Source organism: Spodoptera frugiperda, chromosome 9, assembly GCF_023101765.2.
Source record: "Spodoptera frugiperda isolate SF20-4 chromosome 9, AGI-APGP_CSIRO_Sfru_2.0, whole genome shotgun sequence".
Classification (NCBI taxonomy): Eukaryota; Metazoa; Arthropoda; class Insecta; order Lepidoptera; family Noctuidae; genus Spodoptera; species Spodoptera frugiperda.
Genome location: NC_064220.1, coordinates 4,564,233 through 4,587,618, shown reverse-complemented (window position 1 = coordinate 4,587,618; position 23,386 = coordinate 4,564,233). Strand labels below are relative to the sequence as shown.

The 23,386-nt window shown below is 46.8% G+C and overlaps 3 protein-coding genes and 1 long non-coding RNA gene across 5 annotated transcripts; 1 reads left to right on the top strand and 3 right to left on the bottom strand.

Annotated features, from left to right (window-relative positions):
* Positions 1-1,107: 1,107 nt before the first annotated feature.
* On the bottom strand, positions 1,108-14,947 carry LOC118270994 (transmembrane protein 131). The gene is given in 13 exon segments (XM_035586858.2): positions 1,108-1,514; positions 1,811-3,239; positions 6,670-7,349; positions 7,851-8,208; positions 8,210-8,473; positions 8,973-9,279; positions 9,994-10,144; positions 10,219-10,311; positions 10,461-11,067; positions 11,204-11,317; positions 12,587-12,823; positions 14,022-14,065; positions 14,532-14,947. Coding segments are annotated over 13 exon segments (4,680 nt in total). The 5' UTR covers positions 14,626-14,947; the 3' UTR covers positions 1,108-1,212.
* LOC126911067 (uncharacterized) lies at positions 3,484-6,663 on the bottom strand. Its single transcript, XR_007705635.1, has 2 exons — positions 5,782-6,663; positions 3,484-4,986 (listed from the first exon to the last, which is right to left on the bottom strand). It is a non-coding gene; the product is annotated as an uncharacterized LOC126911067 (long non-coding RNA).
* Positions 14,948-15,191: 244 nt separating the features above from the next.
* Positions 15,192-20,826, top strand: LOC118271106 (protein cereblon). Its single transcript, XM_035587013.2, has 10 exons — positions 15,192-15,404; positions 15,528-15,733; positions 16,855-17,054; positions 17,311-17,481; positions 17,547-17,651; positions 17,732-17,862; positions 17,927-18,069; positions 18,148-18,250; positions 19,117-19,261; positions 19,468-20,826. Exons 1-10 carry the CDS (start codon positions 15,392-15,394, stop codon positions 19,568-19,570), a joined length of 1,320 nt encoding a protein of 439 aa, XP_035442906.1. The 5' UTR covers positions 15,192-15,391; the 3' UTR covers positions 19,571-20,826.
* A 94-nt stretch (positions 20,827-20,920) lies between these two features.
* LOC118271107 (vacuolar protein sorting-associated protein 26C) lies at positions 20,921-23,338 on the bottom strand. Of its 2 annotated transcripts, XM_035587014.2 has the most exons (7): positions 23,051-23,336; positions 22,741-22,884; positions 22,173-22,421; positions 21,913-22,065; positions 21,743-21,839; positions 21,405-21,530; positions 20,921-21,327 (listed from the first exon to the last, which is right to left on the bottom strand). In XM_035587014.2, the coding sequence occupies exons 1-7, from the start codon at positions 23,108-23,110 to the stop codon at positions 21,242-21,244; spliced, it is 915 nt and encodes a 304-aa protein (XP_035442907.1). In that variant the 5' UTR covers positions 23,111-23,336; the 3' UTR covers positions 20,921-21,241. The 2 variants fall into 2 exon arrangements, with proteins under 2 accessions (XP_035442907.1, XP_050551942.1); XM_050695985.1 differs by having other exon boundaries at positions 20,921-21,530; positions 23,051-23,338.
* Between the last annotated feature and the right edge of the window lie 48 nt (positions 23,339-23,386).

Below are 23,386 nucleotides of genomic sequence, written 5' to 3'. Positions count from 1 at the left end.
TCACTAGTTGTCACCCGTTTGTCATAAATAAAAACTCCTAAAGCAAACACGCATTTTAAATGACTCAATTCCTACGAAACTACCATCAAGCTTAATATCAAAAACAGATGTATTTGATCTGTTAATAAAATATACATAAAGAAGTATTGGTATTTTCACTAATTAGCGATATATCAAGTTGTCTGTCTTTCATTGATGTTGTAGTGGCATAGACATTAATTCTCAAAATTGTATTGTTTTTGAATAGTACTTGACATGCATTCTGAAGATTCACTTATAAGGATAAATAAAATTGCACTTACAAGTGGTGTGTAACACATGTCATAAATATTTCTTCTATCGAAAATTTTATTTCTTAGTCCCCACACTATGAGTTATATAAATTTTATTTATTTTTATGACGTTCACATTCGCAATATTTACATAAAGAATTGCGAATGCGAATATTCGTTACATCACTAGTAGTTACTATTTAGTTTAATATAAAAATATTTGACTTATTTGCGAAAAATAATACATTGGCAATATGAGAAATGCTTAAAAAATGTTATGTGTCCAACTAGGCTGTGCACTGCGCACGACTCAGGCAGATCACTATCTAGCAAGGGCCACGGGCGTTTCGAACTATGCATTGTTCCTTGTGTCATAGTATATCTCTTACCGGTTATTCACAGTATTCGACTATTACTATATTAAATTAATTATTATTATTTAAAGTTGTCACAGCGCTCGATAGATGGAGTTTGGATCGAGATAGATCGCGCATTGTTTTCTTTACCTCAAATTAGTTAGGTTCGGCGTCAATCTGACGTCCGTAGAGTACAAAAGACAACCCTAGCGGGAGAGTGACTAAATAATATACAAGAAAAAGTATTCCCAGGATTTGTGTTTACCTCAAATCTATCTGATTCCGACCCTGTGAGCTTTGAGTAAGGCCTGTCCAAATCTGTCAATGCTGCTCATCTTTTTAAAAGAATGGTTAGCAAACGGAAGACAGCAACAGTAAGTGGTGTAATTTCCCGTATAAGTGTATAATCTATGGGTGTAATGGTTGAGGAGTTGCGTGCGAAGGATCGAAGAGGGTCGCCAGGATAATAAAACGAGTAGTTGATCATCATTTGAGATAGTGTAAGTTTAATTCAGTCTTGAACAGACAATCGAGCAGACGAGAGAGTGCGAGCGGCGCCGGCGCGGGCGTGACTAGGGCGCCGGCTACTGCTCCGGCTCGGGCGGCTCGGGGTCGGGGCGCCAGTCCAGCGCGCCCGGCGCCCAGATGGAGGCCAGCGAGCGGAAGGGGTCGTAGGGCCGCACGGGCCGCGGCGGCGCGCCGAAGCCGGGCGGCGGGCGCACGGCGGGCTCGCCGTAGCCGCCCCACAGCCACGCCGCGGCCGCCGGCCCGTCGCGCCGCGGCTCCAGCGCCGCGCCCGCGCCCCACACCGAGCTCAGCGAGCGCCCCACGCCCGACCCCACGGGGCCCACCGGGCCCACGGAGCTCGCCTCGTCCGCCACCGGGCCTGGCGAGTCAACGTATTATTGATGCTGTGCTACCGGTGTCACGCCCGATGTACTCAAACAAGTAGTATTTAAGAAAAATATTACTAAACTAAAATCATCTCAAACAGAATTTAAGACCTTCTGTCTTAAGTCATCATGAGAATTGTTATCATACCAACTTATATATCTATAAAAAAAAAAGTTGCCCCACACTAGGATTTTCTCCTGGGTCGTGGGTGCGTTTACAAACATACGTGGACATACGTAGACAAATAAAGAAACTCGAATAACAGCGAGAACATAGATGTAGGCTCACCGAGAAAATCGTGTGTGGGCGAGAAACTGGGGCGCTCTAGTGGAGGCGGCGGGCGCCAGGTGAAGTCGGAGTCGTGGCAAGCCAGCGCCTGCGGGGTGTCGCCGTTGAAGTAGAACAGGGAGTGGTCGCCCCCCGCCAGCGCCCGCGGCTCCGGCTCGCGCCGCCGCACGTGCTCGCCGATGGGCGCCAGCGGCGCCGGCGCCGGCGCGCGCGCCACCACCGAGCTCCACGACGCGCCCCACCGCAGCGCCGCGGGCGCCGGCGGCCGCGGCGCCGGGCTGCGCGGCGGGGACGCGGGCCGCGAGCGAGCGCGCTTGGCGGCCTTGTCCTTGCGCGCTGGGTGCCGCGCCGTGGCGCCGCGTCGTGCCTCGCGCGCGGGCGAGCCGGAGCCGGCCCGCACGCGCACGCGCAGTGCCGGCACGCGGCTGGGCGCGCCGGCCGGGCCCTCCCCGCCGGGGTGCGAGTGGGCCCGCGGCGTGCCACTGGGAGGGGAGTCGTCGCCGGCGGCCGTGCTTCTGTCGTGAGTGGGTAAAGTTTCGGGTTCGTCTCCTTCTTCGGCTTCGTCGCGGTCGTCGACGGTCGGAGACGACGACGATGCTGATGCGGACCCGGAGCCGGTGGATACCGCGTCGTCGTCTCCGCTTCCTCCGCTTCCTTGCGGACGATCTTCCGTTTCGGGATCGGCTTCGTAGCCGTCGGCTCCGGGGCGGGGGCGATCGTGAGGTTCCGGTTTGTCAGTATCCAAGAGCGGGTCGGTGTCGACGTGCGCCTTGTCCCGGTCGGCGTCCTCGCTCGAGCGCTCGTCGTCGTCGTCTGGCCGGCCTAGCACGTCGGCGCGCCAGCGCTCGAAGGCGCGGCGCTCGGCGCGCGGGTCTGGCGCGTCGCGGCGCGGCGGGCGGCGGCGGCGGGGCGCGGGGCGGCGCGGCGCGGGCGGGGGCGGCTCGTGCACGAGTGCGCGCAGGTCGAGGGGCGCGCGGGGCGCGGGCGGCGGGCGCTGGGCGCGCGCACGGCGCAGTTCGCGCTCCGCGTCGAGCGCGGCGGCGGCCAGGACGAGCGCCAGCGCGGCCAGCGCCAGTAGCGCGGCGGCGGCGCGCGCGGCGGGCTCCCAGGGCGGGCGCGGCGCGGCGGCGGCGCAGCGCGGCAGCAGGCGCGCGGGGGCGGAGGCCTGCAGCAGGAAGGCGGCGCGCGCGGTGTCGGTGCGCGCCGTGAGGTCTGCGGCGGCGCGCGCCAGCGTGTAGTCGGGGCTGAAGGCGAGGGTGAGCGGGCGGCTCTCGTTGGGCGCCAGCGCCAGCGCGGCGCAGGGCGACAGGCGGAAGCCGCGCGCCTGGCAGGGCTGGCCGGCGAGGCGCCAGTCCCGCAGGCGCAGCGGCACGGGCCCGGTGTTGCGGGCCAGCACGGTGCGCCGCACGGTGCCGCCGCACGAGCTCACCTGCGCGCGACAACAAACCGTTACATTGGGAACCTTACGTTACAGAACAATTCATTTCGAGTGAACATTACACCCCGACATTTCCGGCGCCATTGATAATGCGTGGTGGTACTTAATCTAACATATACAAACTAATATACCCTTGTTTTCTTCACGGTTCTGTAAAACTGAAACTCTGAAACACCTCAGGGCTCGGTCATAAAATATTTATTTTGACAAGTATATACACGTAGTTAGACTGCGCAACTAAATAACACACACATTTAATAAAAAAATTAAAGAGAATTAAATGTATGCTGCGAGTATCGATAGCGATAAAAAAAGATTTTTCTAATGTCCATCCCTAAAGAGAGACGTCAACGTCATACTGGCATCTGTCAGCCGCACCTTGTTACAGCGCATTAGGTATAAATAAAATCAAAACGCTTACTCCTGGTATTTCTTCGAATAAAGAAAAAAGGGTTCCGGATATTTATTTTTCGTAACATTTTTTTTTATTCTGGAAATTGTTTTAAGAAGAAAGGTTATCATAAAAAACAAAGAATATGTTTGTAGACAGACTAAGCCAAAACCTCGAGCGAGTGCCTCGAGAGAGCACCGGACATTTGTAAAGAAAATCTCATCGGCCGCATACGTGTCCGTTAGCGCGATGCCTATTTTTTTTTCTTAATAGACCCGCTAGCATGCGAATCGTGCGACCCGCACCAATTTTAAATTACGCTAAGTACATAGACAAGGGTATCCGTAAGGATATGAAATAATTAGGTATCTATCTGGTCTTTACGTGATACAAAGAGATACCATTTGTTTTACTTAGATAAGATGGTCTCAAACAAATGAGTGAAGTAATCTTAACCTTTGCATGTTTTTCTCATTAAGACTAAACTAACTTGCTGAGCTTTTCGTGAACTTCTGTCAATCTCTGTCTCCTCTTTCACTATTGTGGGTACCTACTCTTACCTACCTTACCTAGTCTTAATGAGAAAAACATGCAAAAATACTAGGAACCCATAAGAAACGAGAATTGTTATTACATACATTGAAGACGTTACGAAAAAGGGTTTCATATCATAATATTGTGTTCAAATGAACCCTAAATATCAATTCTATGCAAGTTATGTGTGTCCTAGTACAAAAAACTCCCAGTGGGTTCCGTTCTAGAATAAATTTTTAATGGACATTTTTACTTGGAGGCGTTTAGAGAGATTGACAGAATTTAAAAAAAAACTCAGCAAATTAGCTTAGTCTTAATGAGAAAAACATGCAAAAGTACTAGGTATACATAAGAAACGAGAATTGTCATTACATAAATTGGAAAACGGTTGCGCACTCACAGATCCCTAATTTCATATTAAATACGATAAAATCTTGTTTCCCAGTCGCACGCGTTGCTTGAGTGTATTATGTGAGAGAGATGGAAATGTTGTCATCGTCTGTTGGCTACTCTCTTTGGATGTCTCTCTCTCTCTGTACATAGGAATTGTCATTCAGGATGGGGGACTCGCCCCGAAAGAAACCGATTTAAAGAAAATACGATTAATCGTTATTGGTTCGATGTATTTCATAATAGTTAAAAGGACACTGTAAAAATCAAATATTATTTGTAACTACATTAGTTACTTGTAAACTAAGGCTAAGTTGTTAACTTTTTCAGGGCTAATAAGAGTCTTTAGTCAAATTCGACGTTTATTTCTAAAATACGTATTTGATTAAATTAGTAGATAAAACACACATATTGTATTTTAACCTTCAAGCGGGCGCGCGGTCTTTTGTAACGGGAGCGGGCGCGCGTAACCGAAAAGACGTTTGGGATGATAAAGGAAATAATGCACTAATTACTCAGCAATTATTTATTTATTTGTACTTAGATATATTATCATTGTCCTTAGAGTCTATTTTGTCAAAAAAAGTAATTAAAATTATGAAAAAAATACAATTATTAAACTAATTAACATAACTCAAATATTCTCTGGATCAAAACAAGAACTAGAAATAAAAAACCGTTTCACATATCTCAGACTAGTATATATACCTAGTATAATAATAAAAAATACAAAATAAGTATAAAAATGAATTGTGTGATGTGGTCGGAAGTTTCAGAGCCTTGGTCGCTAAGCACCGATTCATTTTCTTCTTCGTCTTCATTTAGTAATTCCTCGAGTATTGCACTTTGTGATATAACCGTCCACGACTCATTTTATATAAAAAAATCCAAACTTAATTCAATAATAATGAATTATGGCTAAAGAATTACTATGAGCCTGGACGAGGGTATGTCGCGTTGAGCGTCGCGCGTAACCTTTTCGACGACAGGCGCGTGTAGTCTTTTAGACGACTGCACCGGTATTAAAACAATTGCGATCTGTAGACTGGAGGGAGCGCCCAGAGTGACGGTTACTACTTTCTTTTACTCCTAATGACATAACGACAGGCTACTAGAAGTGACAAATAAATGTAATAATTAGTAATAGAAATATGAACGTAAATGCACTAAGCGCGGTCGATTCGACTACGCGCGCCCGCTTGAAGGTTAATAGGCTACTATTCAATGCATTTCTTTACAGTGGAATACGTAGAAATATCATTCATAATCTAATTTACATTACCGATTCAATAATAATGTGAACCGATTTAAAATAGGTATCAACCTTTTTGGTTCGCGGGAAGAAGATCTCAGATCGCCAGCCCTAGTTGTCAGTGTTGACATAATATTGCCATCATGAACGTTTCAGTCATCTCAATATTTCGGAAAAATATTAGAATTTTAGTTTTTACGAAAAAATATTATCAATTTCTTTAACGTGGAGTTGAATTATCTTTCGTTGGTATTGTAACAGTGTTTGTAAGAGAGAAGATTTAACGTAGCATTCAGAAAGTGTTTGTTATTGTTGTGATTGTGATTGAGATTTGTTTTACAAGCAAGCAAAAGTGTGTTGTGTATTCACTATCACGGTATAGTCACATCGAACCACATCTTTAAAAATGTAAGTTAAATAAATTTTTCATTTTAATATTTACAAGGCAAATTTTAGCATACAGGTACTAGGCAAACAAAGCGTCTAATGTACTTACGCACGCACCGTCGCCGCGCGAATCAAAATTAGGTAGATAGGTACTAGGCGATCAGATTTACAGAAGAAATGTCTCGACCCCGGTAGTGTTGTGACACGTTTGTATGATTTAAAATCAAGAATCATACGACACCAAGAATTTGGTACCAATTTTTTTTTTTAAACGAATTTTAGGCTGAAACTTTGATTAAACCTGTATTATTCTGTGCTTCTTGATGTATATGGGTATTTTGTTACACCCTGTATATTTTTTGTTGCTCTAACATGTAAACATTGGGCAAAAACACTGTTGAATCAATCCTATTTTGACTATGCACAGCGCCTTAACACGCAGTAAATATATTTAGAATATATAGCACCTCGAACAGCAGCGGCGCTCCGGAGCCGGGGCGGCGCCCCGCCAGCTCGAACCGGGGGTAGGCGCCGCGGCCCGTCAGCAGCACGGGCTCCAGCACGGTCAGGTTGTTGCGCACGTACAGGTAGCTGGCCAGCGCCGCCGCCTCCCCCGGCGCCAGGCTCAGCCGCAGCTCCATCTCCGCGCCCGCCGCCAGCAGCAGCAGCGGCAGCGCGCGCCGCCCGCGCCGCGCCCCCGCGCCCCCGCGCAGCGCGCGCGCCCCGCGCCAGTCCTGCAGCGAGAAGGCGCGGCGCGCCCACACGCAGTCGGCGCAGGCCGCCTCGTCCGCGCCCAGCGCCGCGCCGTGCAGCACGGGCTGCAGCAGCACGGCGTGCGTGGCCGACGGGTTGCGCAGGCGCAGCGAGAACGGCAGCGCGCCGCCCACGGCCGCCAGCCCGGCCTGCGCGCGCGCCGGCGCCAGGCGCGGCCAGTGCGGCGCCAGCGTGGCGCGCGCCGGCAGCTGCACGGCCTGCGACGTGTGCACGTGCAGCGTCACGTTGCGCGGCGCGGCGCCCGCGAACAGCGCGCGGCGCGCCGCCAGCAGCGCGGCGTCGGCCCGCAGCGCGGCGCCGCACGGGTCGGCGTCGTCGGGCCCGTCGTCGGCCTCCGCTATCTCATCCGCGCGCTGCAGCCACGCCGCGCCCTCTGCACTCACAATATGTATTTTATTTACTTATACTTCATACTCCTACTATAGAGCTTACAACTTATAAAAATGTAATAAGAATAACCACGATTGTAACGACCACGATTTCACGATTAGTAATTGAAAATGCTACCAGAACAATACACAACTCAAGTTACTAATATTAGTTACGTTCTTACAGAGGTCAAGATAATGAACGGACTAATGTGCTATCTTTTGGTGAACATAAAGAATTGCAAGAATATTAACAACGAACAAACATTACATCAAAATGCTGTATTCAATCATCGACCTGACATACCGGTAGTGTTTGTATACACATAGAACTATTTCATGAGCAGTTCCGACAATTCTTACATCAATCCGGGAGATATTTTATAAAACTTATTTGACTATAAATATATTTCACAGTAAATATTATCAAAGTGGAAGCCAAATATAATCCGGTGGATGTAATAATGAATTGTGCGTGTATGTGGAGACTGTGTTCGTGCACGTACCGTCGCTGGTGACGTCGAGCCCCGTGTAGCAGTGCGGCGCGCACAGCGTCTCCGGCGCGTACACTACTTCCCCCACCGCGTGCCGGCCGGCGCCCAGCTCCGGCGCCGGCTGGCGCCCCACCCACTGCAGCGCCTCGCGCGGCGGCAGCGACACGGCCAGCACGCGCATGCGCAGCGCCATGCTGACGTCCAGCTGCAGCACGGCGCGCGCCGGCGCGTAGGGCGCCGCGCGCAGCACGGCCAGCGGCAGCGCGGCCACGCGGCCCTCGTGCGCGCTGAGCTCCAGCGCGGCGCGGGTGAGCGCGCGCGCGGCCCCGCGGCCGGCGCCGCCGCCCACAGCAGCAGCGCGCCGCGCAGCGGCCCTCGCGCGCCGGCGCCACGACGCTGAGCGTGGCGCGCGCCGCGGCGCCGGGCGCCAGGCAGCGGCAGGCGTGGCCGGGCGGCGCGCGGGTGCCGGCGCAGGCGTCCAGCGCCAGCGAGGCGCCGGCCAGCTGCAGCGCGGGCTCCAGGCACAGCGCGGCGGGCGCGGGGTTGTGCAGGCGCAGCGCCACGCGCCGCGTGGACGACGTGCCCACGGCGCCCAGCCGCAGCGACCCGTCCTCCGAGTTGGGCCACTCCCACTCCTGCACACACCGCACCAGTTACGCCCGCAGCGTACCGACCTACTTCGACCCATCACGCTGCGTGACTTTATTTTGAAGTTACGTTATAAAGTAATATGACAACTATGGGTACTCTGACTACTGAGTAAAGGCAGGTTTTCTAAGTGATGGAATCATAGCGCGATCAAAGTTTATAATAAATTATTTTTATTTAAAGTTGGCACGGCGCTCAATAGATGAAGTTTAGATCGAGATAGATCGGACAATGGTTTCGTTACACAATTTAGTTAGGATTGAGAATCAAGCAACACCCCTAGAAGAAAAAAGTGTAAATAATAAACAGTGAGTGAAAAGTATGTAGTGGTGTTTGTGTTTTATTAATATCGCTGTGCAGCCGACTCGCTGAGATTTGTTCACTAAGAAAAGTAAAAGTCGAACGAAATATGTTTGAATAATCACTAATCTCCGAAACGAACGAGTAATGAAGCTCGTAATGTAGTACATTAGATGGAAGACTCACGAGTCGCAGGCGGCCGCTGTACAGCAGCAGCGGCAGCTCGTAGTCCGTGACGTTGCTGGCCAGCTGCAGGCGCTCCGCCAGCGACTCGGGCGCCCCGGGCGCCAGCGCCGCCGCGCGCAGCCGCACGCGCGCCAGCAGCGCGTCCGCGCCCGGCGCCAGCTCCAGGGGCGCCAGCGACTCTAGCTCCCAGTACCGCGCGGCCGAGGGCGCCAGCTCCAAGCGCGTCACGTGCACGCCGACGGGGAACTCGTTGCGCACGCGCACCTCGCGCTGGCGCAGCGCGTCCTCTCGGTTAGCAGTCACGAAGCTGCAATACACGCACTGAAGAGTTAGTTGTGTGCTCGCAATAGAATGAAACACGTATAATGCATCACATTTATTATTTCAGTGTATTGATTTAATATATTATTTGTTTAGTGAAGTTCTTACAAACACTGTATGTATATAAAGAATATGTTCGGAGCAGTAACGGAATCACAGCGCGATCAACATTTATAATAAAACTAGCGGACCCGACAGACATTGTCCTGTCTATACACGTCTTTAATTTCAAAATTTTAAACTTTTTTTAATAAGCTAAAACAAAATTGTGAATCTAAACCATTCTCAGATCCCTTTGAACACACACAAAAAATTTCATCAAAATCGGTCCAATCGTTTGTCAGGGGGCTCAATAGATGGCGGTAAAATCGAGATAGATCGCGCTATGGTTTCGTTACCTCAAATTAGTTAGGTTCGGCGTCAATTTGACGTCGGTTGAGTTCAAGCAACGCCCCTAGCGGGAAAAAGTGCTAACAATAAAGTGGGTGCAATAACAGTGGTGTTTGTTTTTGTGAAGTTATATCCCTCTGAAGCCGACCCTCCGAGTTCTGTTCAGTATATAGAGATACGAAACGAACATAGGCAGGCTTAATGCCAAATGGCTGTACACTTTTTATAAGAATTTTCATTTCATTAATATAATAAAGTAAATAAATAAATATTTGTCTTATATGGCAAGTGAGTCCCCGTGTGTACGTACTGCAGCTGGTGCGGCGCGCGGCGCAGCGTGCCGGGCAGCAGGCGCACGCTGTACGGCACCGCGGCGCGGCCCAGCCGCACCCAGCCCGCGCACCACGCGCCCTCCCCGCCCGCCGCGCCCCCCGCCGCGTGCTCCGCCCACAGCGCCGCGTCTGCACACAGTACTGGGTGAGTGCGGGCCGCGGGACGCGCGCCGCTACTAGTGGCGGTAGTGGGGGGCACTCACAGTCCAGCGTCAGCTGCGCCACGGGGGTCAGCGCCTGGTGCGGCTCCAGCTGCGGCTGCAGCAGCGACAGCTGCACGCCCGGGGACTTCGCGCCTGGAAACATGCCATGGAAATATACTCTATTATAATGTCCACCTCTGGAACGCACAGATCCGAAACCTACCGAGCATGTACCGATGCATGCGACTTGTACTTCATTGTACAAAGTTTTATATTATTGTGAAACAAAAAAAAATCCGCACCGTTACCGTTGGCGGTGCCCTTGTCACTCTGTCCGTTGGCGGCGGGCGGCGCGGGCGAGGCGGCCGCCGCGGGCGGGTCGGGCGGCGGCGGCGGGTCGATGGGCTGCGAGGCGCAGCGCGGCGCCCACAGCGCGGCCTGCAGGCGCACGGCGGCGGGCGCGCTGTTGGCGGCCTGCAGCTCCAGCACGTCCAGCGCGTCCCGCGAGCCGCGCGGCCGCAGGCGCAGCTGCAGCGGGCTGGCGTACTCGCCGGGCGGCGCCGCGCGCGCCTGCACGCACAGCAGCAGCGCGCCGCCCGGCAGCCCGGCGCCGCGCACGCGCACGTACGCCGTGAGCGGGCCCGCGCCCGCCGACGGCGCCACGCGCAGGCGCACGAGCGCGCGCTGGCTGTGCGGCGCCACGGTCCAGGCGGCGCGCGGCGCGTGCGCGGCGCCGCCCGGCAGCTCCAGCCCCAGCCAGGCGGCCGACGAGTACACCTCGCTGACCTGCACGGCGCTGTCCGTGGGGTTGTACAGGGTCAGCAGCGGCTCCACCGTGGCGTTGAGCGGCACGCGCAGCCCCAGCAGTGGCCACACCCCCCACTCGCTGGCCACGCCCACCGCCGACACCTGTATGCGCCCGTACACTTGTCTCATTATTCGACCGTACATTTATGTTTCGAAAATAGTTAGACATTCTACTACAAAGTGAGTATTTAGATAAAAATGAAGTGATGATGAGTAGAAACATATGCGTGCTACTGACCGGGTACTTGTGCACGCCCAGCGAGGTGTGTATGTAGAGGTGCGCGGCCACGAGTCCCTCGCGCCGCCCGAGGTACACGACGCTGAACGACGTGTTGCTCTGCGGCGCCAGCGTCTGCGACACGACACTAATATTGTTGCACTCGAGATAGCTGAGGATGCACGAGATAGCTGTGTGCTGTTACGTTAACAATGCGTTGTGGATCATGTACATCACTGGTTTTCTACTTTGGGATGACCAGAGTGTACAACGTGTAAAGTCGCTGGCAGGAGGCCCTCACTATTATCATCACTTAGTACGTCCAGTACTCGGATGTTCCACAGAAGTTCTCCCAAAACCGAGATAGAACCAAGAAATAAGTAGCCGTACGAATTGTTTTAATCGGTAACACTTGTGTTGAGTGAAGAGTCTATTTTGTCTTGGACACCCCTAATTGTTGCAAAATCGCATCGCAAATCCCAGAGGTCCATTAAAATGATAATGAATGTAAGTTATTCAAAACACATATTGATGTGTGCCCCCATACTTCCGTCCGGATGATCAGACTACCTAGCTAATTCTCAATTGGACAAAATTACGCTATACTATCGCCATTTGATGAGCAAACATCGGTAGCGCTCATGGACTGCTGTCGGTACCACTATCGTTACGGTTACGTATGAGCATCCCGTGGCAGACCGACTGGCTGACTTCGTATTGATGTATGTGTGTCAGATAAGAAACCGCAATGACATATTCTATTTCAGGACGATACCGCCGCCGCGCCGCCGGCAGTCGCGGGTTTGTTGCCTCTATATACTCTGTACTTGGCTATCAGCTCCTAGTAATGGCTGTGGTGTCGATATCAGTCTTCACATTTGTAATTTTTTATGAAATGAAATGATTCGTAAAAGAGAATCAAATATTAATTTCATATTGAAAAATTTCCTGTCTCTAGTATTTTTCCCTAAGTGCGGTGGTCACACTTGCGATCCAATATTTTTTTTTTTGGTAGTTTTTACAATAGCAGCACAGGCCGTAAGTAAATTCCGTTTCTTACGGTAACAAATAGCGCGAACTTAACCTAGGTACGTCCACACAACAAGTTTAATCGATCCGGAGACGCCTTACCCGGCAGTCGCACATGCGACCTTCCGACCAGCAACAACGAGGCAGTCCTGGGTCGGGCAAACAAACTATTGCTGGGCTTTTTCGGCTTTTCGGAAATTTCTCAGTAGTAGCGCAGAGTCTGAAATTGTGCCCAGTACAATTGATTGTGCCCAGAACGTGGAGTGTACAACGTATTACGTGGTACTACTCAAAATGGCGACAAGTGGGTGAACATTGTACATGTGCACCTCTGCCCTACAGGCGTGTGTACGAGTTGAAGCAAGAGGCCGATACCTTAGATTCGAAGAATGAAGCGTGGAAGTCGGGCGTGGTGCCGGCGACGGAGGCGAGGTGCATGGTGGTGTTGGCGGTGTTGGTGAGCGTGACGGTCAGCGCATGCGCGGTGGCCAGCGCGGCGCGCCCGAAGTCCAGCGCCGGCGGCGACAGCTGCAGCGCGCCCGCCGCCACCGCGCGCCCCCCGCGCCCCGCCCCCGCGCCGCCTCCCTCTGCGCCGGACTCCTTTCCCCATTCCTTGCCATCACCAAAACTATTACATCATTTTATGCAATTTTACCGAATAATAAGTATAATACCTACTATGTGTTTAATATTGTATATATCTCAACAATTGAGACAGACAGCAAGCAATCAGAGACTGTTAGTTTAATTCATAAGATAATTTATTTAATTACTTCACTTACTATTTTTTTTTTTTCAGTATACAAAACTAGAACACCAATCAAATAAAAAATGGATATCGGTAAATGACACTTCCCAGATGAAATGCAATATTAGTATGTTACCATCTTATATTGGTATTTCAAGGAGGATCATACTTCCTCCGTTGGGCTGGTCTTTTAGCTTCTATCATCAATACTGTACCGCTGTCGACTAAGTAACAATGGTACATTTATGAATGCATTTACTTGACCATCATGACCAAGACATACATTTTAATAAACAAAGACCAGAAATCGATTTTTTTCAAGGTTTAATAAAAATCTTTTATCTAAATAAAGAGTTACATGACTGGTGCTGTATTTGATAAAAATAAATCTGTTTTGATTGGGTTTGACAGAATAAAAATAGTTCTGATATTTTCCTTACCTCTTGGCATAGGAGACTGTAGTGGTACTTTAGGAAGATAATAGATACTATAATAAATTAGCTTGAAAAGTGTACAATCTATGTCAGACACAATGTTACCAGTTACAATAAACTCAACTACATATTTATGTAACAAGAGTGCTATCAAAATACAGGAAACTTTGATGAAAACACACCCATGACACATAAGACAAACATGATGTAGGCAAATATCTTTAGATAAAATAGAATAATAAATATAGCAAAATACTGCCTATTTTGATTTGAATCAATTTGAAGGATGGTCAGGCAGAAAGGGTAAATTACAGCACTGGCCAATATTGCACAAGTTTACAAGACATTATGGTCAATCAATGCACTTAAAGACAAGATTACACATTATTATATACTTTCCACCCTTTGTGTTTCCTTCATATAGCATGAGTTTATTAGTACTATGACTGTATACATGTCTAAAATTGATGCTTCTAAGAGCATAATGAAATATGGACTCATACATTACTGTCTGATTTATCCTGTTTCCCTTTTATGTTTTCCTTGATGCCAATATATTATTAACTATGCAAATATATGAACATAACACTACCTACATACTTATTTAGTTACTTTCAACAAAGCTCACCTGAAATGTTATTCCCTCAATAAGGGAATCATGTACTGTTACACCTGAAAACACAAATATAACATTTCACCAAACTGTATTAAGTCAAACTCATTTCATCACAACATATAACAAGTCCGTCAGTCAGTAGATGTTGCTGGACGTATTTAGGTGCATGTGGGTATATTGTTTGTCTGTCAGTCAGAGCAGGAGCAGAACATGCGGCTCTATGCTATGCTACCTACACTACCTGCTGAACATTCTCACACACTATAGTATCCTTTCATGAACACAGATACAGTAAAACGACAAATAGACTGTCTCGGCCGCGATCTAAAATAACATCGTGCCGCATACTACTGCTTCACGATGTACCTGCCAACTTATTGTTGGTATTCCATATCTTTTCTTGTCGATCTATCCCTCATTACTATGCTGAGATCTTTTAAATTTATCATTAAAGCTTATAAAATATATAAATCAGGAAGAAACAAATATATATTTTCATACAATGATATAAATCGATTTTACCATGGCTCTTTCCCTGAGCTGTCAGCTTAGTGTTCAGCGATATATCCAATAACGTCAATACAAATACGTAACACCACACTATTTTACGATACATTTTGATGCACTTATTTATTGCAACCTTGCAATATGCACTGTTTATTCACATTTCTTACATACAATTCGATACTTTTACAATAACAGTCTACTTCAACTCACGAGACGTCGTACGATCGTGAAATCGTGAATGTCAAAAGTCAACAGATTACATAAAAAATACCTATTGGAAACCTATAACAAAATAAACGTGAAGATAAAATAATGCGTTCAGAGATAACCAATTAAATTAAACATGTCATTTAAAAGTTCAATTATTGTTTTGCCTGACCAATGCCAGACTTTATATTACATACAAATAAAACAGTGTTCAAAGTACTAGTCATTTCTATCAAGAGCACAAGTTACGCTTTATTTAAGCTTTATGCATTACAGAAATACATTTTTAGGTCAGTTAACTCTAAATATCCGAAATCTTCTTGATTATAATAAGGTACTAGGAGGGTTGTAATAGGGATGGGGAGATTGGGGAGGCGAAAGAACCATTTCTTAATCTTTCCCGAAATCCCGAATTCTAAACGTAACAGACGTCATTCGCTTGTCATTATACAGAAAATGACAATGTCAAATGATTAAATGTCAATCCAAGGTAGTCGTAGAATGTGTTATTGTTATATTATTTGATTATAGTGTTATTTTTATCAAACCAAAAGAATTTATAATTAATAAGATCTTATTAACCGAAAATCTTCTTAAACTTATAAAGTATTTTTAATAAAGATATTCCTTACAACATTAATTCACTGAAAGATTTATTTTTGAGACTAATGGACGGCAACGGTATGTAAATATAAACGCTTTATCTCGGATATAACATCATATTTTATGGTTTTTTATTTAAGAATATTAAACATTTCTATCTACATACTAAAAGAGAATAACAGGTGTTCTCGTTAATTCCAGAGAGCGACAGCAGTGATAACGGGCTAGAAGACCTACAAATTATGAATCGAGAAGCTGAGCACGACGATGGCAGTGCTGATGGCAGCGATGTCGTACACTTGGAGCACGAAGCGAATGATGAACGTGACAACGAAGAAGGCGATGGCTCGGAGGCGGACTCTGAAGAGGAACATTTCTACGACATATCTATAGCTGCCTCTCATTCAGTGCGTATTTTATATTAGGTTCTCTCTGCATTTTAAGTAGACTGCACTTACTGCGCACTTCAGCCCTAGTCACTATGTACAGTACAAAGTAGTACTGATAGAACTCAAACATGCTGGAAAGCTGATAATATAGGAATGTATAATACAAGTGCTACTAAATTAACCTTTTGACTGTATTTGAGACACAAAAAAAATACATTACATCTCCCACAGATCTACATTCCATACCAGGGGTTTAACAGTATAAACTAATGCATGTTTAGACTGCTCCTGTCCAAAAACTATTCTCTCTCAAACTATACTTAATATTATAAAACTGAACAGCTTATTTGTTTGAACACGCTAATCTCCGGAACTACTGGTCTGAATGGAATAATTCTTTTTGTGTTGGATAGTGCATTTATCGAGGAAGGCTATAGGCTATAAAACATCACGCTGTGACCACTAGGAGCCGAGCAGAGCGGGTGAAACCGCGCGGAAGTAGCTAGTTTCATTATAAAGTAATTATGTCCCAAGACAATCGGCGAGTCGTCACCGCTTCATAGTAGATATCCCACCCACTCGCATGAAGTGCTTTGCTTCAAGCTTCCTTGTGCGAAATGCTAGGGAGTGGAACTCCTTGCCGGAGTCTGTGTTTCTTGATGGGTATGACCTGGGTGTCTTCAAGGCCCGAGTGAATAGGTTGCTTATGGGCAGACGTGCTCCAGCGTCGGCCGCATCATCACTTACCATCAGGTGAGATAGCAGCCAAACGTCGACACATTAAATGTAAAAGAAAAAAAAACATAAAGCTAGAGTTGAAAAAGCATATCCGAAACTACTGGTCTCATTAGAATAATTATTTGTGTATTGGATAGTGCATTTACCGAAGAAGGCTATAAATAAGCTATAAAAATCACGCTACAACCAATAGGAGCCCAGGAGAGTGGGGGAAACTGTGCAGAAGTAACTAGTTGTTTTGAGTACAGGTGTGTGCCGCATCTATGACTTTTTTCGCTTCAGGTACCCATTCAGGCAGATCTGCCAGGGACAGCGGACAGGGGGTGTGCGTGTGTAGCTAGCTAGTAGCATATTTATGTCGACATATTATAGTGAAATGCCACGATATGTGTATATTCCAGTACCTGGGCGCGGGGCTGGCGTGCGTGCGCGGGCGCAGCGTGGTGGAGGCGGGCTGGGTGGGGCGCGTGCCGGCGCTGGCGCACCACGGCGTGCTGTTCCCGGGCGAGACCGTGCCCATGTTGCTGCCGCGCGCGCACGACGCCGCGCTGCTCGTGCAGGCCATCCAACGAGACAAACTCTTCGGCCTGCTCTGTCCCGAGTAATCTTACACACTCTTACATTGGTTCAAAGGTGTTGCAACACGTGATCATGTGGCAAATAGGAGCATGTCTCAAATCTGTGTCGAAAAGGGCAGCATTTTCGATTGAAATGTGCTACCTAATTAAATGTGCTTAATCTGCAATGCTCTGCATAGCTATGACTTCGCACTCCCTCTCTCTAAATTTGTATTTAGTACCTATGTACGTAATTATTGTGCTATGTGGAGTGCTGAGTAGGTAAGTTGTGACCGGCAGCGAGGTGGGCGTGATGCTGTCGGGGTACGGCGTGCTGTGCGAGGTGATGATGGCCGGCATCGACGAGACCCAGGACGAGCCCACCTCCATCACGTTCAAGGCGCGCGCCATCCATCGCTTTCGACTGCTGAAGATGCCCAAGACGACGATCCCTCTGTCTGCGTACGCCAGGTGAGTAGAGCGACGGTGGCCGGGCCCGGGGCCAGCCGGCGGGGACTGAGCGCGGCGTGTTGCAGGATGCGGGCGGTGGAGGTGGTGGTGCTGCCGGAGCTGTGCGCGCGGGACAGTCTGCGCGCCGCGCGCCTGCACTCGCTGGACCCGCTGCGGGGCCCCACGCACCTGTACGTATCTACATCGCGCTATTCCTTATTGACTGTAACGTGGACTGTGTGCATATGCTACACGCGGTGTATCCCCGCAGCGCGGCAGTCCAGCGTCGGCTGCGCGCGCTGGACGCGGCGGTGACGCCGTGGCCGCTGTTCGTGTACGAGATCTTCGACTACGAGTCCATGCGGCACGCCATACACGACTACTTCCGCACCATCATGCTGGGTGAGTATATACCTGCAGGCCGTGACTGTGTGTGTGCCGGCCGTGACTGTGTGTGTGTGTACAGAGGACAAGTTGCCGGAGGACGCGGTGTCGCTGTCGTTCTGGGTGGCGTCCAACCTGGCGCTGTCGGCGGCGGACCGCCTGGCGCTGTTCGCCGTGGACGACGCACTGCTGCGGCTGCACATGGAGGTGCACTTCATCCGTAGAGTACGTACCCAGCCCCCCCCCACTCCCCCCTGCTATACATCGCTCGTACACTGCTCTACTGATTGTGTTTGGTTCCAGAAAAGCGTGCTCTGTTGCTCCTCGTGTATGGCGCAGATCGCTCGGAAGGAACACATATTCCCCATGTCCAGCGAAGGAGTGCACTCCAATTACACTAATTTAGGTACGATTACATTATTATATTTTACTTGATAAGGTAACGTTCCTAATCCACAGTTTTCACTAATAATATGATATTCTATGTTCCACCTTATTAAATACCTAATTTTTCGAAATGTTAAAACCGATCGTATATCATTTCACTCACGGGAAACATTTGTATTGTCGTGTTGTTCATGAAATGTATATTTTATTGAATTTACTACAAGCCTTATACTAAAGGGGGAAAATTTAAGTGTGGGAGAGCCATGCTTCGGCACGAATGGGCCGGCTCGACCGGAGTGATACCACGGCCTCACAGAAAACCGACGTGAAACAACGCTTGCGTTGTGTTTCGTTGTGTGAGTGAGGTTACCGGAGGCCCAATTTATCCCCCTTCCCAATCTTCCCCATCCCCGATTCCCGAACATAAATTCCTAACTCCCAAAAAGCCGGCAACGCACTTGTAACGCCTTTGGTGTTTCAAGTGTCCATGGGCGGCGGCGATTGCTTACCATCAGGTAATACGTCTGCTCGATTGCCGGCTTGTTCCATAAAAAAAAAAAAAAAAAAATACTGGTTGGATTTTAGAAGTTAACTACAAGCCTTATACTAAAGTAAATCGTAATGTCGTATAGTAATAATTGTAATAAATCCCTAAAAGACCGGCAACGTATTAATGTTGTGGGTTTTCATGGTTGGCGCCGATTGCTTACTATCTGATAATGGGGCAGCTCGTTTGTCGCCTTTACCGATATGTAATTCTTCAGAAATACGCATTAGGCACCAAGCGCTTATAATTAATAGGTAATTGACCAATTGAAACTTTGCTTCTTAGTAGCAAGAGTCGCTATTTGAATAATTGGTTTATAACTCTAACGTCCGCTGCAGGCGGGTACATGCACGACATCCTGACGGTGAGCGAGGCGTGCAACGTGGAGACCAACGGCGCGCCGTCGGCCGAGTACTCGTGGTTCCCCGGCTACACGTGGACCGTGGCGCTCTGCGCCAACTGCATGGTGCACGTCGGATGGAGGTACGCCGCCATCTTCACCACTTACTTATGTAGCAAAAGCTCACCCGCTATTACATGGGATATGACTTCTATATTTATCCAAAATTATACGATTCCCCATCTTCGAAAAACTGAATAACTCGATAGCATGCAAAGTACTTTGATCGAGCCGAGACCTCTCCTGTATAATAACATAACGAAAGTAAACAACGACCCCCGCCCCGCAGGTTCGAGGCCATGAAGCGCAGCCTGCGGCCGAGCCAGTTCTACGGGCTGTGCCGCAACTACGTGCAGCCCTACGACACGGACGAGCCGCGCCCCGACCCGTGACTGCTCTCTGTACCTACTTGCAATGTTAAAGCATTTGTATATGCTCCGACTGCAGTATTAACTTGAAAATTATTACTCTGTTAGGTACGATCTTGAACTAGCAAAACGTTTTGGTTAATTTCTTCGAACGGGAGCAGATACGCGTTACACACACTTGTTAGTACATTTTGTAAGTCCGCACCTCACACGTAACTGTCGCCACGTACTAGGTCCCAATGACAATGTTCTTCAATGTGACTGTGGAGTACGCCATTTCTCGATAATATATTTTCCATAACAATAATTTTAATAATTACTTATGTAAGTGTTTAGCATTTAAAAAAAATATTGTTGTTATAAATGAAATGTCATCTTCTATTGGTCCGTGTTAGTGGATGTAAGTCTCGTGCAGTTCAGCTCCCGCATACAATATTCTACTTTGCCCCGCTCCTTTTTAATGTAATTTTGTATTCCACTAAACACTTGTCGTATATTGTGGATATTATAATAATATGTACCAGTTTGCCAGTCTTAGATTTAAAATTCGTTACTCGATGTCGTGTACGTACGTACTCTATATATTGGTAGGAACTGGTTTTACAACATGAACCCGACTGAGTGAGTACAGACACGCGACAACACGTACGATGGTTACGTCACGCGGCGAGAGGAGCCACAGGATATACTTGTTTGTTATATTGTAGGACGAGTGTACATAACGGTACAACAATATGCTGCTCATTGCGTTATGTTTAGTGTAAAGCTCAAGCTCAATATCAAAAACCTCTCTATCTGTTGGGTTTGTATTTGCAACCAGCAATGACAAGAGTTGTTAATAAGCTATTTGATTGATTTTATTTAGTTTCGCATTTATATTGACTCCTTCCGATACAATAATGAATATGCTACAATGTTACATTAATGTTTCTGGAAAATAGGTAGCTGTATGTTTATCAATAATATTTTTTATCATCACATTTGCACATTTTGTGATTGATTGTAAGTTACGTCACACACTCATAAACATCAGCTGTTGCTTTCCCCCACTGGCTGTTGATAAGGAATAATTAAAAAACATTAATCTTTTTCAGCTAAAATTCTATAGAGACATTATAACTTATTATCTACTTCGTAGTTAATTAATATTTTCAATAGTGCCAAATAGCCTATAGCCTATTGTCAATATAATATCATTAATCAAATGTAAATAAATGTCTTTTATATATAAACATATATATATATTAAATATAAGAGAAATAAATGTGTTGATAAAACTGTGCAGTGCTTTTATTTGTCATTTGCTGTTCGGGTTTTCTTCTAAAACTCGAGATTGAATGTTAGGTGGTTACTAATTACAACAGAAAAATAAAATTATACAACAATGGAAATTATTTAATACATTTCTTTATACAATAGGTTTGAGACCCATTTTGTAATGGAGAATCATTTTGTATTATAATATTCTAAGTACATAATATATTACTCATCTTATCTAATATACTATTGTTCATTATATACACACACATTGGAAATATAATGTAATGTTCCAATTCACTAGCACTCCGACCCTCATCGACTCCATTGTTCTCTAATTTTTTCCAAACATCCTCACAAACTTTTGCATTTATTGTATGCGTAACTATGTTTATATTAAGATCCAAGACATGTAGCTCGTAGTTAAACATTTTCTTGTTATTTACTCCTCAATAACAATATTGGAAAGTTTTCTGTTACCAAATAGTCGTCGTCAAAAATAACAGCAATATTCAGCTCGAATTCTGGAAATAAAATGCACAAACTGTAATAGAGAGCAAGGAAGTATTGACGTGGCGAGTGTAGCGGGACGCAGACGTACCAATCTTGAAGTGCGGCGTGGAGGTGGTGGGGCAGGTGAACAGGCGCGGCAGCACCATGTACAGCGGGATGTCGCGCGCGCGACACACGTCGCCCTCGCCTATCTGGATGTTCTGGATCTCCGTCGCTGCAATACAAATACCCCATTTAGTCACTTCCATACATAGTTTACTACTATACAACTATGTATAATCACCACAAAATAAGAAGCACAATTGGACAGATTTAGAAAATGGTTTTTGTAATGAGGAAAGAAGAAAATCGGTTGCTCCATTTATAAAAATAAATCTTTCTTAAACATACGCGTTACTGCGTTTTGACCGTGACAGACATACTGACCATCCTTAGAGTATCCCTCAGCACAGCCGCAGGTTTCTACGCGCACCAGCTGTAACTCTATCGACCGAATCGGCACGGAGCACTCGTCCACTCGGATCTGTAGAGTAGATAGACCACTGAGTACTAACTGTTAATGCTGCAGCACTCAACATTCAGTGGAGGACAGTCACCTTGCCAGTGAGCGGGCTGTCGAGTGCGCAGACGGTGGAGTTTATCTCTGCGTAGACCTGGAAGTGGGGCATGGGCCGCGACCCGCCGCCGGCCGCGCGGATGGTGGCCGGCGTGATCTCACACCGCACCGGCTTCGTCGGGGCCGGCTCTTGCTGGGAGGGACACAATTCATCATGTTTAACTTGTTATTTATGATATAATTATTGCTTCAACTTCTATTATGACATAATTCATTTGAATTAGATTTTATTTTTATTACCTGTCTGTATTGCACAAAAAACTGGCAGCTAGCATTCACTGGTTTGTTTAAAAATGATCTCTTCATGTTACATTTGAGTGTGTACATAATGTTGACAAAGACTCCATGGTATGTTTCCAACAAGCCAGGGTAGCCGGGCGACACTGCCTGGCGCGCCCGCAGTGGCATCTCAAATGGAATCTCTGTTACTCCTACGGGGATCTTTCCTGGTGGGACCAGCTCAATACATGTGTTGATAAGGTTAATAGGCTGAAATGTTTAATTATAAAATTATGTATTCTTTTATAAACTCAATAAGACATGTTCAGATTCATGACTACTTGGAAACCTGTTTAACAAAAGATGATTTGTTGAGACTAATATATTGAATCCAACAGTTTCATTCTTGTCTTTCATACATAGAATTTTGGAGTTGTAAACCTCTAGCATTTGATGTCAGTACATCATCAAGTTAACAAATATGTAAATGGTCTAATATGTTCATGACTTGGGATGATTGGATGGATCACACATACAAGATGCTTTGCCAAAGACGACAATGAAATAAAATGAGTACTTAAAACTTTACCTTGATAGAGTTAGAGAATGCCTCAAAGATGCCCACATTTTTTGAACTAAGCTGTAGATTGACAGATCCTTCCATAGTGAGAGACAAACCTTCATGTCTCACATCACTGTTACTTTCCACAACGACCACTCCCGCAATGGTCTCCTAAAACCATTACACCACTGATACACATAGAGGGAACAATAATATAAAAAGATACAGTACTTGTACCAACATTTGTAAATATTCCGACTCTGGTAAACAGAACACTAGTCAGCTCAGCAGATAACAGTGATTTTACTGAATTACAGTGTGTGTGAATTATACTTACACCCTCATAATAAACTTTACTCGCTCTTTTTAAAATTATTGCTACTGAAACTGTTGACATCTTCGAAATAGTATATTTAAAATTTTGTAGGCGTAAAAGGATATATTAAAAGTTTAGAGTATTGCTTGATAAGTACTTCTTCGTACACTCGACCCAATAACATAACTTTATATTGTTTGATAGTGCTGTTTTATTCAAACAATAATAACATTACAAGAAATAGTCTTTTAATAATATAACACAAGTTAATTGAAAGTTTGACATGAATAGGTATTTCTATTTATTTACGTCAACGATGTCAAGTCAATTATGCGTTTTGTTTTCTAACAACATAAT

What these genes read in the sequence shown, in the direction of transcription:
- LOC118271107 (XM_050695985.1), bottom strand. Translation starts at nt 23,110, where the DNA reads ATGTCAACAGTTTCAGTAGCAATAATTTTAAAAAGAGCGAGTAAAGTT. An exon ending in GTAAAGTTTATTATGAGGGT is followed by an intron (nt 22,885 to 23,050) that starts GTAAGTATAATT and finishes TAATGGTTTTAG; the next exon opens with GAGACCATTGCGGGAGTGGT. An exon ending in CATTCTCTAACTCTATCAAG is followed by an intron (nt 22,422 to 22,740) that starts GTAAAGTTTTAA and finishes TAAACATTTCAG; the next exon opens with CCTATTAACCTTATCAACAC.
- LOC118271106 (XM_035587013.2), top strand. An exon ending in TTCGGCCTGCTCTGTCCCGA is followed by an intron (nt 17,055 to 17,310) that starts GTAATCTTACAC and finishes TGTGACCGGCAG; the next exon opens with CGAGGTGGGCGTGATGCTGT. An exon ending in ATGGTGCACGTCGGATGGAG is followed by an intron (nt 19,262 to 19,467) that starts GTACGCCGCCAT and finishes CCCGCCCCGCAG; the next exon opens with GTTCGAGGCCATGAAGCGCA.